The 18,023-nt window shown below is 35.7% G+C and overlaps 3 protein-coding genes across 3 annotated transcripts; all 3 read right to left on the bottom strand.

The window, feature by feature from the left end:
- Positions 1 to 1,151: 1,151 nt before the first annotated feature.
- LOC107903450 (dirigent protein 4) lies at positions 1,152 to 1,853 on the bottom strand. The gene has a single exon (XM_016829500.2). The coding sequence runs from the start codon at positions 1,771 to 1,773 to the stop codon at positions 1,243 to 1,245; it is 531 nt and encodes a 176-aa protein (XP_016684989.2). The 5' UTR covers positions 1,774 to 1,853; the 3' UTR covers positions 1,152 to 1,242.
- A 6,770-nt stretch (positions 1,854 to 8,623) lies between these two features.
- LOC107902169 (receptor-like protein Cf-9) lies at positions 8,624 to 11,582 on the bottom strand. The gene is made up of 4 exons (XM_016828391.1): positions 11,381 to 11,582; positions 10,403 to 10,857; positions 10,067 to 10,313; positions 8,624 to 9,672 (listed from the first exon to the last, which is right to left on the bottom strand). Exons 1-4 carry the CDS (start codon positions 11,580 to 11,582, stop codon positions 8,624 to 8,626), a joined length of 1,953 nt encoding a protein of 650 aa, XP_016683880.1.
- Positions 11,583 to 14,890: 3,308 nt separating this feature from the next.
- Positions 14,891 to 18,001, bottom strand: LOC107902200 (receptor-like protein 35). The gene has a single exon (XM_016828422.2). The coding sequence runs from the start codon at positions 17,999 to 18,001 to the stop codon at positions 14,891 to 14,893; it is 3,111 nt and encodes a 1,036-aa protein (XP_016683911.2).
- Between the last annotated feature and the right edge of the window lie 22 nt (positions 18,002 to 18,023).

Consider the following 18,023-nt stretch of genomic DNA (forward strand, 5'->3'; position numbering starts at 1 on the left):
GAAACAAGAGTATTTTCATTTATCTTTTTATTCCATTTCGAGTTAAGATTTTTGAGAAAACTAAAAGTGAAAATTTATATGAAAAGAAAGAAATTGTAGTAAGCTGAAAAGTTGTATGGTTGGAAATTAGGAAGTTTAACTTTTCATAATTGTGATTTATCTTTTGTTAAATTTAACCAAAGCCTCATCTTAATTAATTTGAGATATCAGTTTATCCCAAATATTTAACTGAGTCTGGAATTAAGTTCGAAAGGTTGATTTAAGGTATAATATCAAATTTAGTCTTCAACGTTTAAATATTGTCAATTTGGCCCTTATTCTATTTTTAGCTCTATTTGACCGTTAACTTTTTAAAAAGCGTCAAATCGTTTTTGTTTTATATGCTATGTCAACTAATAGTATTAATTTTTTTAAAAACAATAATAATAAAATTTATAAAAATATTAGCATGAAGTACATGTGAATTACCATGCGGGCTATGATATTTAAGAAGTTCACGTTTTAATTAATATTTTCATTAAAAATTAATTATTCAACTCATTTAAAAAGGTTGGTGGTTAAATTGACTCCTTTTGGTTTAAAAGTTGAGGCTCAATTTTAACTAAAAAGAAGAAGAAAAATCAAATTGAGTTTGATAGCTAAATTTGATATTATACTTAAATTTGTCGAATCAGACAAAATTTGGAATCAATGAAAATAATAAAGCTTTTCTCTCTAACTTTATTCAAACTTTGGACGAGAGAATTTCCAGTTTAGATGTTGGTGATCTAAATCATTTCTTGGGAATTGAAGTCATTCCAACATCTCAAGTTTTATTCATCTGAATATATTAGTTATGATATATTGAGCAAAGTAAACATGTCGAATACTCAAACGCGAAGGAATCAAACACACCGGTTTCCACTTTAGTTTCTTTAAGTTTTCATGATGGCTTTGCTGTAGTCGAGGCCAAAGAGTCCAGAAAACTTGTTGCTTCGTTGTAATATTTGACATTGACACCATATGATAATTGTTTCCTTGTAAACAAACTTTTCAAATTTTTGCATAAACCAATCTCTATTAGAGATGAAGATAAATTTTTGCAGCTAAGAATTTAATCTTTATTTGTAATATAATGATAAAATACAATGATCAAGTATGAGAATTTTAACTTTTAATCAGATGAAGATATATATCTCATACATTTATTCTAATCAAGCGTGACAGAATGATATGACTTTTTCACAATCTGTAGATAACATCTTAGTAATGAATTACAGTAACGTTGAATTCAATGATGACATTGGTGGCATTTATAAGGATAGGGTTAAATAGTGCAACCCCTGTTGCCATCATGAATCGTCCTCTTCCTCCGACCACCGCAAGCCCAGGTTCTCCCCTTGAAAATACGCTTAGAGAGCTGCCGTTAAACTTACCGGTATTGAATCCAAAATCTATGTATTGCGTGCTTGATGCATTCGTTCCAGCCAGGAGCGCAATACCCTGAACATTTCCAATCAGCTCCGAGTCAGGCTCAGGACCAGTCCTGAGGGGATCATTAACGGCAACTAGGGAGGCAAATGGCACTGATGAATTATTGTCGCTGCTTGTGATGTTAACTTGGGCTACCTGGACTGCTGTAATACCCGTAAATTCGTGCATAAAGAAGTGAAGATTGGTGACCTTAACTGGCCTGGGACGATATGGTAGGGTCTCCGAGTAGTATTGGCTCTGCACTGCTACTAGGGAGAGGCAGATGATCAGAACCCAACTCAACATCAATGTTCCTCTCATTGTCTCTGCTGTACTTTAATTTCTGGGGCGAAATGTAGATGAAAGCTATAGATTTGTTGCTTCATCTCTATTAACAAAACAGACACATTTATACTGAAAATACCCGCAGACATGAAAATAATTTATTGTCCAAAACATTTTATGTAATACCAACTTGATTTCTGACTAGTAATATAAAAAACAAAGCAAATTTTGACAAGGCAACACAAACTTGGTCTACGAATACTTGGATAAATACGAATAACTTTACGTAATAATTAGACTGGTCAGCGTTGTAAACACCATTCTGTCTGTAAAATTAAATGATCCAATTGCTTTAAATTAATCTTAGATTGGATGTTTTCCTCCCCTGCGTTTTTCTTTTTCGTTTATATGTATCTACCTAAGAAAATGAAGTGAATTGAGAATAAGTCTTGAGTCCTGATAACAGTATACATGAATTTCAATTTGTATATACTGCAATCTCCCTATATATGAAAATCAATATTATAGGGATCTCCCTATATATGAAGATCAATTCTAGAATTTCCCAACCTTCATAAACTCTTCTGCTAATTGTATACACTGCAATTCCCTTCAGACCAAATAACTTCATTCTAATATTGTCCTTGATCAAATGGAGCAGCTACTCCTCCTAATATTAGCCTAATTCTTTGGTCCTTCCACTTCTTTCCTATCAAATTTGGTGAATTCTAAACTACCTACACAATATAAGTATAAATGACTAATTGTATCGGTTTACAAAAAGTGAGATTTAATTCTACAAAATAATTGAATAAATAAGAATTTCTTCACATAAAAATTAGAATGGTCAAGGTTTTAAACACCATTCTGTCCATAAACTAAATGTTCCATTTGTTGTAAATTAATTTTAGATTGTAAGCTTCCTCCACTTGAGGTTTTATTTTCTTCTGAATGGGACATTGTCCATTGACTTTAATTTATTTGGTGTTATATATGACATCTGATTGACGTCTTGGTTTTATAAATTAATTTATCTTCTTCTAACAAATGTTTGTTTGATATGAACTTTCTTGTTACTCTTCTTGCGATCACAACAAGCTCAAGTTCTGTCTGCATTATAGGATTGTTTGGGAATCAAGGACGAAGTTATAAGTTTATTTTTGAGGGATCAAAATTAAACTATAAAATTTTAAAGGGATTAAAATACAATTTTATCTTCGTATATGATTGCTAGTTTATAATTTTAAAAAGATGAAATTGAATTTTTTTTCAACTTAATTTAGGGGGCTAAAACAAAATTTACCATTAAATTAACTTATAATTTAAAAAAATTCAAGGAACTAAATTGATAATTTATCATTTGAGGGGGTCAGGCCCTTGCCTATCCCCGTTTGCTTTGTGGTTGTTGAGAACTGTTAGGTGGATTGAGAGCTACGGTGGGTTTGGATGGGCGATTGGGTGCGGTGCAATGTGTTTAGCTTATTTTTTGTCTCACGCTACAGTATCGCTACAGTATCTAATCTCACCGCCACTGCTGTTTTTACACTAACCGCAGGTAAACGCACCGCCCATCCAAACCCACCCCTAGTATATATGAATTTCAAACGTTATACTCAATTTTAACCAAAATTACTTAGAATAATTTTTATTTAATTCACAAGATCCCACTAATAAAAAATATTTATTTTATTAAATTTAATTTATACTTTTTATAATTTACATTTTTTAAAAATATTTTAAATACCATTTAAAAAAAAGTGAGTTTTTTTGGTTTAATTACCATCATATGTGGATTTAATTCTGAAAAGGAAAATAATCCCCTACATAAAAAAATAGCCTATGTAAAATGTTCAAATAACACCATTTGTGAATTTGGTTTTATAATTATATTGTATGCAGTTGATTTAGCCGTTGTTTAATAGGGATTGTGATACATTTTCATATGCTAGCAAATATCAAAATTCTAATTGAGGGACTTGTACAAGTTGATAAATTAATTTTGAGAGCACTTATTTGTTCGAGTGAGGAACATTATTTGTAAGAGTACACTTGATTGTAAAATCTTTTGTGTTGTGATTTTATAAACTAAGTTCTCAAGGGGAGAAGTTAATGATAAAAGATATAATCTTCGAAAATCCCCTATTTGACTTTGTGTTATCATAGTGCTTGCCGAAGTGCCCACTACTACAATTATTTTTGCTCGTACTTTTCTTGTTACTTTGCAACTATTTCAAGTCAACAATTGGTATCATGGTCTCCTACTTAACATTTCTAGTGGAGATTCCTGGTGTCGATAGTTGCAAGCTATGGAAGGATCATCAATCACTAGACCATCGATGTTGGAGATTGGCTATTTATGCTTACTGAAAAGCACACATGGAGTCTACAACAAAAGGACTAAAAATGTAATGGTGTAATATCCTTAACCCGGTCACCGAACTCGAGTTATAGGATGTTAGGACAGATAACAACGCTTGTCACATATAGATTCAACTTCAAACATTGAATTAAACAATAGAACATACCATAGTCAAAGTATAACATGATTTACAAACAAAATTGGAATGGCTTATGAATAGGAATTATAGGCTATGGTCGTTACAGAAATTGTTTGGGGATGTTGACTGTGACACTATCTAGTTGGCTCAATTTCAGTTCGAAGATATTCACAGACAAGGTAATGGTATAGAGGATACTTTTGTGAAAGCTGGTATATCGAAATCTTCTTCTTCTTTTTTAAGCTTGGTGGTGAATTTTGTTTAATGTACCATAGCTTTAGTTTTCCGGAGGATTTTGTCTTTGGCTACCAGTAGTAATACTAGTGTATTCATGTTGTCTTTGAAAGATGTTGGTAGTTCCAAAGTCTTTCTCGGTTTTACATTATTTTTCTCGACTGAGAAAAAAAATAACCAATGGTAATCCACAAGCATTGTGGAAATTTGCATAATGCCAATTCATTTTCCATGCAAAGAAGAAAATTTTATAGTTTTGACTATGCTTACTCGAGAAAAAGATGATGAGATGAGCAAGAAGATTGCTAGAAATTTGATCCACCAATTAATAAGCTAACTAAAGTAAATAATGACAATTGATTCACCAATTGATGTTTTAATTCATTATATTACTATGCCCATATAACTAAGCTTTTACTGACAAAGTCTAGAAAGCAGATATTATTGAGACTAAAAATTGAAATTCATGAAGACATAAATAGTTACAACATACAAAATGTTACGTTCAAAATAAAACCTTACAGATGGTACGTAATGCAATAAAATACAGATTAACTATTGTAACAAAAATAAGGACAGATGCATGCCAGTGCAACCCTTTACCATAGGAAAAAAACATTTCGACAGGCTTCAAAACAAGAAATTATGAAGATACAACATAAATGCTTGAACATCATTTACATCAACTAGATCCTTCTTTGTCCATTGCTGCAATTGCCATTCTTTGACTTTCTTCTTCGCCTCTTTATGTCAGTTTTCGACCAAATTCACGAACCATTTCGGCTTACCAATTTGGAAAGCAACATATCCCACGGCCATTCCGAACACTACTCCACATCCATAACTTATCAACACCACTTTCCAACCAAAAGCAATGTTTGATTTTGAACCATCTTTTTCGAGCACATTTGGAGGTGGTAGCTCAATGATGTTGCAATCTTTCGAGACCGAAAATCCGCATAGTCCCTTGTTTCCTTCATATGAATCTTTTTAATGTGTTGAATTTGTTAAGATCATGTGTTTAAGATTGCTGCCATTTAAATTTTTTCTGTTACTAAGTTTGAATAATTCTTCTTGACTTTAGGAGCTTAGTTTTTGATTTGTTTGGTATATTGTTACCAAATTTTTAGCAGATTTTTTAGAACTTTTTTTTTATATTTTAAGCTTGAACTTTTGTATTTAAATAGTTGAGGTGCAAATCAATTAATTATTCCTGTCTTCAATTATTTTCTATCTTAAAACTTCCTGTCTTTTCTTTCTGCTTCAAATCTCTCGATCAACCATCAAAGTTCGAGTTCTAAACACCAACAAATTGGTACCGGAGCTGTTTTCTTGAGGGATCTGTGAGGTTATTTGCGTGTTAAAATGGAAGGAGGGTCTAGTTTTTCAGTTGCTGCACCACCAGTCTTCGATGGAGACAATTACCAGATGTGGGCAGTTCGCATGGAGACTTACTTGGAGGCTTTGGATCTTTGGGAACCTGTAGAAGAGGATTACAAGGTCCCACCTCTTCCAGCAAATCCTACTGTAGCACAGATTAAAACACAAAAGGAAAAGAAGACAAGGAAATCAAAGGCAAAAGCTTGCTTATTTGCAGCTGTGTCTCAAATGATTTTCACATGAGTAATGTCTCTGAAATCAGTAAAGGAAATCTGGGATTACCTCAAGGCTGAGTATGAAGGAGATGAGAGGATTCGTGGAATGAAAGTCCTGAATCTAATCAGGGATTTCGAGTTGCAGAAGATGAAGGAGTCTGAGTCAGTGAAAGAATAGTCTGACAGACTTCTCAGCATTGCCAACAAGGTGAGATTGCTTGGTTTTGAGTTGAACGACTCTAAAATCGTAGAAAAGCTGCTGGTCACTGTTCCAGAGAAGTTTGAAGCCACCATTACTACTCTGGAGAACACTAAAGACCTATCAAAAATCTCTCTTACAGAGCTCTTGAATGCTTTACAAGCACAAGAGCAAAGAAGATCCATGAGGCAAGAGGGAGTGATAAAAGGTGCCTTACCTGTCAAGCATCAAGACAACAACAGATATAAAAAGAAGAAAAATTTTAAGAACCAGTCGACGAGTGGAGAAAATTCATCAGGCAATTATCAGAAGAGCAAAATAGGAGGTGTCAAGAAATCCTACCCACCTTGTCACCATTGTGAGAAGAAAGGTCATCCACCATTCAAATGTTGGAAAAGACCTGACGCCAAATGCTCCAAATGCAATCAACTTGGACATGAAGCAGTGATTTGTAAGGTCAAAGGCCAGGTGCAAGAAGTAGATGCACAGGTAGCTGATCAAGAAGAATAAGATCAATTGTTCATGGTTACTTGTTTCTCAGGCAAAGAATCAAGTGAGAGCTGGTTGATTGATAGTGGGTACACAAATCACATGACGTATGACAAGGAGCTCTTCGAGGAATTAAGAAACACTGAAGTCAAAAGAGTGAGGATTGGAAATGGTGAGTACTTGGAAGTCAAGGGAAAAGGCACAGTAGCTATTACAAGCTATGAAGGTACAAAATTCGTTTCAGATGTTTTGTTTGTACCTAAAATTGATCAAAATCTCTTAAGTGTTGGTCAGTTGCTGGATAAAAGCTATAAAGTGCTATTTGAGAATAAGCAGTGCTTGATCAGAGATGTTAATGGCAGAGACTTGTTCAATGTCAAAATGAAGGGAAAATTTTTTGCTCTTAATCCAATGGAAAAGGAGCAAATGGCTTTTAAATCCAGAGTTAGTGCTACTGAGACTTGGCACAAGAGACTTTGGTACTTTCACCATCGGGGATTGCTTCAAATGCAGTCGAAGAAGCTAGTGGAAGGACTTACAGATATTGATGATGATCTACCTCATTGTTGAGCTTGCAAATTTGGGAAACAACATAGACAACCCTTTCCTAAACAAGCCTGGAGAGCCTCGAAGAAGTTACAGCTTGTTCATACTGATCTTTGTGGTCCTCAGAGAACGCCTTCGTTAAATGGTAACCTCTATTACTTAGCCTTTATCGATGATCTAACAAGAATATGTTGGATTTTTTTGTTGAAGCAAAAATCAGAAGTTGCTAGTGTGTTCTAGAAATTTAAAGGTAGAGTTGAGAATGAAAGTGGATGCATGATTCAGATTTTAAGATCTGATAATGGCAAGGAGTACACTTCAGAAGCCTTTAATAGGTTTTGTGAAAAGGCTGGAATTGAGCATCAGTTGACGGTGCCATACACTCCACAACAAAATGGAGTCAGTGAAAGGAGGAACAGATTCATAATGGAGATGACTCGATGTATGCTTCATGAGAAGAATCTTTCCAAAAGCTTTTGGGGAGAAGCTGCAAACACTGCTGTGTTCTTGTAAAATCGGATTTCAACAAAAGCTGTGAAGGATCAGACGCCATTTGAAGCTTGGTATGGTTACAAACCTTCTTTAAAGTTTCTTAGAGTGTTTGGCTGCTTGTGTTTCACTTACATTCCACAGGTCAAGCATGATAAGCTTGACAAAAAGGCAAAAGCTGGCATTTTTGTTGGGTATAGCACTGTATCTAAAGCTTACAGAGTCTTTCAACCACACACTGGACGTGTTATTGTAAGCAAAGATGTTTATTTTGTTGAAAATGAGCAATGGAATTGGGAAGACTCGATCAATACGAACCAAACTTCTAGTGCACCAAATTGTTTTACCATTGGCAGCACGTTAGAAGAGCTTGAAGATGAAGGGTAAGATGTTTTGGCTGATGATGCACCTGTTAGAGGTACAAGGCTGCTCTCCGACATTTACCAAAGATGTAACATGGCTATTTGTGAGCCTGCAGGGTATCATGATGCAAAAAAATAGTCAACATTGGATGGCTGCAGTGAAGGACGAGCTTGCGATGATCGAGAAAAACAAAATAGTTGAGGTGCAAATCAATTAATTATTCCTGTCTTCAATTATTTTCTATCTTAAAACTTCCTGTCTTTTCTTTCTGCTTCAAATCTCTCGATCAACCATTAAAGTTCGAGTTCTAAACACCAACAGAATTGTTTGCCTTGAGGAATCTGACCATGAAGTTGATTTTCAGAAACACTTAAGGACGAAAGAAATGCCAGATCTACCAATCTATTTGGAATTGTCCTAGACAACCTGTTTGAAGATAGGTCCAGCTATTCAAGATTTGTCAAATTCCCTATTCAAGTGGGGATACCACCATTAAGGTTATTGTGAGAAAGGTTGAGCCCTTTCAGTAAGTTAAGCTTCCTAGTAACCTTTGGAATCTCTCCTTCAAACTGATTGTTTGATAGATCAATGATCATCCACATGGTGAAAATTTTCACCAATTCCATATATTGTCCTTCCATAATAATTCCAATGGAATAGGCATAGAAGCCACTAGTATAATCTTGCACACCCATGTATGGCCTTGCAATACCTTTTTTCTCTAGATTTATGATAGCCTTGAAGCTGTTGATGTATGTCACTGGTAGGGGTCCAGAAAAATAATTACTTGAGAGGTCAAAAATTTGGATTTTAGAGAAAAAAGGGCTAGACTTGGAGCTATTGACACGCAAGGAACCATGCATATGATTTGACTTCAATACAAGAACTTGCAAAAATGAAAGACTTCCCAACCAATGAAGAAATGTATCATTGATCTTGTTGTTACCAAGATCCAGCACTTCCATACCTCTACAATTAAGGATGGATGGTGTCAAAGGCTCTTTTAACAGATTTCCATTTAAGTTTAAATTACTCAATTGGCATCCCTTCGCAAATGTTGGAGGAATCGTCCCATAAAACTTGTTCTTCTTCAGATTCAAGAATTCAAGGCTGTTGCTCAAATTTCCAAAACATTGCGGAATTGTTACACTCAAGTTATTGTGGGAGAAATCAAGAATTCGAAGAGCACTGGCATTGCATATTAAAGTAGAGACCTCTCCATTGAAATTATTATTTGAGACAAAAAAGACATTGATCGTCGAAGCTGGAATTAAAAGATTTCCAACTATCAAATTGAAGCTTAAGTCAAGAGTTCCAATATTCTTCCATGGAAATTGCTCAACTTTTGTCAAAGAGTTGTGAGATACATTTAAGTATCTCAAAGAGTCATTCCTCACCTCTTGCATCCACCGTGGAATCTTGCATTCAATTCTATTGTAAGAAAGGTCTAGACCTCTTAAACTTTTAAGCTCTTTTAGAAATTGGGGGAATTCACTAAGATTGCAAGATGACAAAGATAAGTCTGTAAGATTAGGCAATATTATATGATTAACACTAGATGTACTATTAGATGTTAAGGATAGGCTGTTATATGAAAGGTCAAGAAGTTCGAGATTTGGAAGGTTTGAGAACATGCTAAACTCTCTGACACCAGTAAGATTATTTGAGGATAAGCTGAGGGAGGTAAGATTGAGAAGTTGGAATATTGAAGATGGAAGAGGACCTTGGAGTTTATTATTTTTTAGATATAAATATTCTAGTGATTTGGATTGGAATTCTTTGATATGCCCACTGAATTGATTTTGAGAGAGATATATTGTCTTTAAGGAGGGAGCAAAATACTACCATGATGGAAGTGTTTCATTGAGTAAATTGTTTGTTAAGTCTAAAGATATTAGATTAGGAAAAGTGGTTACCTCGTCTGGAATGGAACCTTCTAATGAATTTCCAGCTATTTTCAATTATTCCAGCTGCATTAGGTTTAGAATTGACAATAGAATTTGTCCACTCAATTTGTTCCATCCCAAATCTAAATGAGTGAGTTGCAAAAGGTTTCCCAAAGATCTTGGAATTGGTCCTGATAAGTTGGAATGGGAGAGATCCAAAAACTTCAAGGATACAAGATTCCCTATCGAGCAGGCAATCCTCCAAAAAAATATGCATCTGAAATAATCAAGTCCTCCAAAGATGATCAAATTGTGATTGAGACAAACAATCCTTGAAAGAAAGAACTTCCTGATAGACCTAAGTACTTTAAGGCCTAGATTATCAATTGAATTAATCCATTCTGTAGAGAAGGACATCCTCGACAGATCTAAATGTTCAAGATTGCTGCCCCGGTCGAACTTCAAAAGATCAAGATTGAGGTTTCGGTTGCCTCGCAAGTTGAGCAAATTGAGGTTTGGGAAATCAAAAATGTTTTTTGGGAATTTTCCTTGCAAATCACAACTATCAAGACTGAGAGACCTTAGAGAAGATGATAGATTCATGAAGACATGAGGATTAATAGAAAACATGTCGATTCCATCCAAGAAAAGATGTCTTAGCTCGGTTAGGTTGTGAACAAGTCCCTCCAGAGCATATTTGTCAATTGTTAATTGTTCATCAATCCAAGAGAGATCAAGCGAGACCAATTTTGACAGGTGGGAGACCTGCGATGGGACTACTCCTACAAACCCTGTATGAGAAAGGTTGAGGTAGTGTAGGCCTGTAAATCGACCAAACTCAGATGGAATTTTGGAATGATTAAAATTATTGAAGGCAAGATTGAGTTTTTGAAGGTGAGGAAGAAGGAAGAGACTGGTATTGGAAGGGAAGTTGCCAAAAAGCCAACTGCAGCTCAAGTCAAGGGTGTTGGAATTTTCGATTAACAGCAAGGAACAAAACAAAGTTTTTTGTGTTTGAAAAATGAAAAACAGAAGCAAAAACAAAAGCTTGATGATGAAGAGCAAAACTTAACTTCATTACTTAAAATTGAGTAAAAACAAATACATAAGTAGTTCAAAAATTACATTGAAAGAAAACAAAGCTTGCTTGTGCAAGTATCTAAGCTATTACATCAGCTTAATGACAACCTAAGTCACTACCAAATCAGCTAAGCACACAATTAAACCTTAGCTGATCAAATAAAAATGATTACAACATAAGCTAGCAAAAAGTCAACTGTGCAAAAACTCTACAGTCGAATTACACCATGGATATTAGCATGCTTCAGCTGTGTTCCTGGTTACTTGCATGCTGCAGCTCTGTTGCATGGTTTCTTGCATGTTGCTGCTGTGTTGCCACCTTTGAACAAAGGGCAATAACATGAGCATTAAGGTGATCACAACTGACCCCATCCCATGAGCAGCAATCTGTACCCTCCTTCCATGAATTTGTCTTGGGATAAGATTTAAGGCCAGCAATCTCATCGCAATACAAAGCAGTAAGCATTGTCTGAGTGATGGAAAAAGAATTCTTTAACTGGATAGGGAAGCAGCTTCAGGGTGAGAGCAGGAGTGAGATCCTGAAGAAGAAGCATAAACAGGGATTTAAATTGCGGTCGCGGTCGCGTTTTCGGTCGCGTCGCGTTTGTCGCAGTCGCGGACATAACGGACGCTATTGCGGTCACTGCGGGTATCGCGGTCGTGAATTTTACATTACTTATTGTGTATTGCGGGTATAGCGGGTTTCGGCAGTAACGGTTTCGGACGGTGCCGTTACCGCTATATAACGGCCGCTATTTCGGTAACGGACCGCTATTTAAATCCCTGAGCATAAAGATGGGGAAAGAAGAGAAATAAGCAGAGAAAGAGTATAAGGAGGCCATGTTATGTTTTTAGAGTAAGATGATGGAGAATGATATTTATAGGCAACAACAACAGCAGTTGAAAAGTGAAACAAATTATAATATCCAATACTAAACAAAAGATTTGTTTAAATAATTTTAGATGTATATTTTCATATTTTAAATAATTTATTTATCATTTAAATAGTAATCTGTGATTTTATAATAGAATATGCGTTAAAGGATTCTGGAAAGTTAAGGATCTGCACGCACACAGACATGTTGTGAAGATTAGGTGAAATACTAGCTGTCCGGTTGTCTTTTTATGTGTTTTTGACCTTCATTTAAATATAAAAAATGTTTTTTTTTCCTTTGGTAATGAACAGGAGCCAAATGTTGAAGGGGCTGGAACTTGTCTTGTATTGCTTGCCTGCAGATTTTGGTATGTTTGAAATGTATGGAAATGTGCCAAGTGGAACTATTTTGGGGCTTATCACTACCTCTGTCACACAACAGAACACAAAATAAAATAATCAAATCAGATCTTTGAATATTGAAATACCAAAAGTTAAAAGAGTACATGCACTAAAATACAGTAGAATAAAATAGAAATATTTTTTTTTTAGATTGTAAATAAGTATATATTATTGTTGTAAAATATAGTCGAAAATATTTTTTTGATAAAATTGGAATAAACACATTGTGGATGAAAATTTTTAATACAATACAAATTGATCATTAACAAATTAAATGACGATTTACATGAGAAAAATTTAAAATAAAAAAAATATCGGTGTTGTTTGCCCAAATGTGTGCCACAACCCAGTGGGTGTTAGTTACGAGTAGGATTTCATCGTAGTTAGGGTTCTAGCTCTTTCTTTTCTTCACCTCCACCTCCAATTGATCTCCATCTTCATTTTGTTCCTCCGTGCTAGTATGGATTAAATTCTTGCAATACAGGGGAGAGAAACCTAGTTTTCCCGTAAGCTTATTATCAAAAAAGTTGAACAATTTCAAGTTCCAGCAAATGGAAAGGGGCTTAGCGATCTTACTCACACTAGACTTAGCACCTAGGTGGTTTGGCTAATAGTGGGCTAAGAAATCTTGAATGGCGATATGAGTTGGGGTTTCCGAGGAATACAAATAACCTCTGGATTTTTTTTTCCAAATTTGACGAGCATCTAGAATAACTAGTGAATTACAATTCTATTGTACGACAATTGGTGCATTGGTCTTTGCGGACTTAATGTGTTTTGCTTGTTGGTTCTATTATCACAAAGCGAACCCAAAATTGGCTTGGTTCCAAGATGTAGAATTTATGTTGAATCACCATTTAGCAAGGTTACCGGGGCTTATTTCCCTTTCTTGGGCAGGGCATCAAGTACATGTCTCTTTACCAATAAAATAATTTTTAAATGCTTTAGTAGACTCTAAAGAGATCCCACTTCCCCATGAATTTATATTGAATCATGATCTTTTGGCTCAACTTTATCCTAGTTTTGATGAGGGAACAACCCCATTTTTTTCCTTGAATTGGTCAAAATATGCAAAATTATTTCTTACTTTTCGTGGATGATTAAATCCAATGATTGGGGGTCCATGGTTGACTGGTATTGCACACCATCATTTAGCTATTACAATTCTTTTCCTAATAGTACGTCACATGTATAAGACCAATTGGGGCAATGGGCATAGCCTAAAAGATATTTTAGAGGCTCATAAAAGTACATTCATAGGCCAAGGACATAAAGAACTATATGAAATCGTAACAACACCATGGCATGCTCAATGATCTCTTAACTTAGTTATGTTAGGCTCTTTAACCATTGTTGTAGCTCACCTTACGTATTCCATGCCCCCTTATCCATATCTAACTATTGACTACGGTACACAACTATCATTGTTCACACATCACATGTGGATTGGTGGATTTCTGATAATGGGTGTTGTATGGTAAAAATTAGTTGTATTCATTCTTCACATAGTTGATCTTTTGTTGTGGAAGTATTGTATTTCTGGTAATCCAATAAGTATTCAGTTTTTGGTACAATTGATTTGCATTTTATTATTGTATTTTGTGGAAGGATCCTTTTTCTATTTTGTTTTTTGCATTTCTGTTAAGTTTACATTTTTCAGCAATTAATTTATGTAGTTTTAGCCAAACTATGTAGCGTTTCACTTTTGGTAAAATTCCATCCTTGGTCCCTTTAAACTCCTTTTTGCTTTAATTTGATTGCTTTCTAGCTTTGCAAATTACATAACACTCTTCAAATGTCTAATTAAATTCTCACTTTTACGAGTGCTATGTTAATCAATTTTAAGTTCCATATAACACTTACATGGCTACAAAATGTGTGTGTGTGTGTGTAAGTGTCCTCAACCACAAACAATCCAAATTTGCTGAGAAACCACCCACTGTACATAGGTTTGCCAATGAGATGGCAAGCAGACTGCTAGCTAGAAATTCATGCATCTTTGAATCATCAATTCAATTAATAAGCTTAACTAGAGGAAATAAGGACTTTACACCACCAATTAAAGCAACCTATATGTACCCTTTTACAGTCTGCATTGTTCCATGTTTCCATTCATTACATCATTCCTTCAACTCTGCTATATATTATTACCGTCTCCATATAACCAAACCTTTTACTGCTAACTTGTAAAGAAATTATGAAAATACAACAGATATGATTGAGACATTTTGTTCTCCTTTCTCCTTTACTGAGCAGTAGCAAAGATTATGGAGACTAAATTGAAAATCATGAAAGAAGACATAAACAACACCACCATACAAAATGTTCCACTCAAACAAACCATTACAGATAGTACGAAATCCAATGAAAGACACAGGAATTGGTACAATAATAAAGACAGACACATACCAATGCAACCCTTCACCATAGGCAAAACGGTCTACAGAACAAGAAATTATGAAAATACAACACTAATTCTTAAACATCATTTGCAGTAATTAGATCCTTCTTCGTCTATTGCTTCGATTGCCTTTCTTTGACTTTCTTCTTCGCCTCTTCTCTTGTTGGTTTTCAACCAAATTCACCAACCATTTCGGCTTACCAGTTTGGAAAACAACATATCCCACGGACATTCCGAACACCACTCCGCATCCATAGCCTATCAACACCACTTTCCAACCAAAAGCAATGTTTGATTTTGAGCCATCATTTTCAAGCACATTTGGAGGTGCTGGCTCAATGATGTTGCAACCTTTCGAGACCGGAAATCCACATAGTCCCTTATTTCCATCATATGAATCATTTCCAAATGTGTTGAACTGTTTGCCTTGAGGAATCTGACCATGGAGTTGATTTTCAGAAACATTGAAGGACGAAAGAAATGGCAGATCTGCCAATCTATTTGGAATCGTCCCAGACAACCTGTTTGAAGATAGGTCCAGCCATTCAAGACTTGTCAAATTCCCTATTGAGGTGGGGATACCTCCATTAAGGTTATTATGAGAAAGGTTGAGCCCTTTCAGTAAGTTAAGCTTCCCAAAAACCTCTGGAATACCCCCTTCAAACTGATTGTCTGATAGATCAATGATCATCCACATGGTGAAAATTTTCACCAATTCCATATATTGCCCTTTCATAACAATTCCAATGGAATAGGTATAGAAGCCACTACCTCTCTGAACATACACCCCCATGTACGACATTGTACTCCCAATCTTCTCTAGATTTATCATAGCCTTGAAGCTGTTGATGTATCTCACTGGTAGGGCTCCAGAAAAATGATTACTTGAGAGGTCAAAAATTTGGATTTTAGAGAAAAAAGGGTTAGACTTGGAGCTATTGACACGCAAGGAACCATGCATATGATTTGACTTCAATACAAGAACTTGCAAAAATGGAAGACTGCCCAACCAATGAGGAAATGTATCATTGATCTTGTTGTTACCAAGATCTAGCACTTCCAGACCTCTACAATTAAGGATGGATGGTATCAATGGCCCTTCTAACAGATTTCCATTTAAGTTGAAATTAGTCAATCGGCATCCCAGTGCAAATTTTGGAGGAATCGTCCCATAGAACTTGTTCTTCTTCAGATTCAAGAATTCAAGGCTGTTGCTCAAATTTCCAAAACATCGCGGAATTGTTCCACTCAAGTTATTGTGGGACAAATCAAGAACTCGAAGAGAAGTGGCATTGCAGATTAAAGAAGAGACCTCTCCATTGAAACTATTATTTGAGATCAAAAAGAAATTGATGGTCGAAGCTGGAATCGGAAGATTTCCGCTGATCAAATTGGAGCTTAAGTCAAGAACTTCAATATTCTTCCATAGAAAGTGCTCAACTTCTGTCAAAGAGTTGTGAGATACGTTTAAGTAAGTCAAAGAGCCATTCCCCACCTCTTGCATCCACTGTGGAATCTTGCCTTCAATTTTGTTGCAAGAGAGGTCTAAGCTTTCCAAACTTTTAAGCCCTTTTAAAAATTGGGGGAATTCACTAAGATTGCAAGATGACAAAAGTAAGTCTGTAACATTAGGCAATATATGATTAACACTAGATGTAGTATTAGATGTTAAGGATAGGCTGTTATATGAAAGGTCGAGATGTTTTAGATTTGGAAGGTTTGAGAACATGCGAAACTCTATGACACCACTAAGATTATTTGAGGATAAAAGGAGCCAGGTAAGATTGAGAAGTTGGAATATTGAAGATGGAAGGGGACCTTGGAGTTTATTATTTTCTAGATCTAAATATTCTAGTGATTTGGTTTGGAATTCTTTGATATGCCCACTGAATTGATTTTGAGAGAGAATTATACCCTTTAAGGAGGGAGCAGTATACAACCATGACGGAAGTGTTCCATTGAGTAAATTGTCATATAAGACTAAATATATTAGATTCGGAACAGCGGTTACCTCATCTGGAATAGAACCTTCTAAAGAATTTTCAGATATTTCCAAGTATTCCAACTGCGTTAGGTTTAGAATTGACAATGGAATTTGTCCACTCAATTTATTTGATCCCAAGTCTAAATGAGTGAGTTGCAAGAGGTTTCCAAGTGATCTTGGAACCGGTCCTGATAAGTTGGAATAGGAGAGATCTAAAAACTTCAAGGACACAAGATTCCCCATCGAGTCAGGCAATCCTCCAAAAAAATTTGCGCCTCTAAGAATCAAGTACTCCAAAGATGATAAATTTGTGATTGAGACAGACAATCCTTGAAAGAAAGAATTTCCTGATAGATCTAAGTACTTTAAGGCCTGTAGATTATCAACCGAATCAATGAATTCTGTAGAGAAGGACATCCACGATAGATCCAAATGTTCGAGATTGCTGCTCCGATTCAACTTCAAAGGATCAAGATTGAGGTTTTGGTTGCCTCCCAAGTTGAGGAGATTGAGGTTTGGCAAATCAAAAATGTTTTTTGGGAATTTTCCTTGCAAATCACAACCAGCAAGACTGAGAGACCTTAGAGAAGAGGATAGATTCATGAAGACATGAGCATTAACAGAAGTCATGTTGATTCCATCCAAAAACAGATGTCTGACCTCGGTTAGGTTGTGAACAAGTCCCTCCAGAGCATGTTTGTCAATTGTTTGTTCACCAAACACAGAGGAGGAGAGATCAAGTGAAACCAATTTTGACAGGTGGGAGACTTGGGATGGGACTTCTCCTGCAAACCCTGTATAAGAAAGGTTGAGGTAGAATAGGCTTGTAAACCGACCGAACTCGGATGGAATTTTGGAAAGATTAAAATCATTGTAGGCAAGGTTGAGTTTTTGAAGGTGAGGAAGAAGGAAGAGAGTGGTATTGGAAGGGAAGTTTCCATATAGCCAACTGCAGCTCAAGTCAAGGGCAATAACATGAGCATTTAGGTGGTCACAAGTGACCCCATCCCATGAGCAGCAATCTGTACCCTCCTTCCATGAATTTGTCTTGGGATAAGATTTAAGGCCAGCATAATCATTGCAATAAGAAGAAACATCCTCTGTTATGGAAAAAGAGTCCTTAAACTGGATTAGGGAAGAGCAGGAGTGAGATCCTGAAGAAGAAAAAGAAGCATAAAGATGGGGAAAGAAGAGGAATAGGCAGAGAAAGAGATAGGGGGCCATGTTATGTTTGTAGAGGAAGAAG

This window comes from Gossypium hirsutum, chromosome D05 (genome assembly GCF_007990345.1).
Source record: "Gossypium hirsutum isolate 1008001.06 chromosome D05, Gossypium_hirsutum_v2.1, whole genome shotgun sequence".
In the NCBI taxonomy this organism is placed as follows: domain Eukaryota; kingdom Viridiplantae; phylum Streptophyta; class Magnoliopsida; order Malvales; family Malvaceae; genus Gossypium; species Gossypium hirsutum.

Bases quoted from the DNA above. Each gene is read 5' to 3' on its own strand.
- LOC107903450 (XM_016829500.2), bottom strand. From the start codon at position 1,773: ATGAGAGGAACATTGATGTTGAGTTGGGTTCTGATCATCTGCCTCTCC.
- LOC107902169 (XM_016828391.1), bottom strand. From the start codon at position 11,582: ATGCTTACTGCTTTGTATTGCGATGAGATTGCTGGCCTTAAATCTTAT. The intron at 10,858-11,380 runs GTAACCAGGAAC...GTCGATTTACAG, and splicing joins AACAGAGCTGCAGCATGCAA to GCCTACACTACCTCAACCTT. The intron at 9,673-10,066 runs GTAACCACTTTT...CTAATCTTACAG, and splicing joins AAGGTTCCATTCCAGACGAG to ACTTATCTTTGTCATCTTGC.
- LOC107902200 (XM_016828422.2), bottom strand. From the start codon at position 18,001: ATGGCCCCCTATCTCTTTCTCTGCCTATTCCTCTTCTTTCCCCATCTT.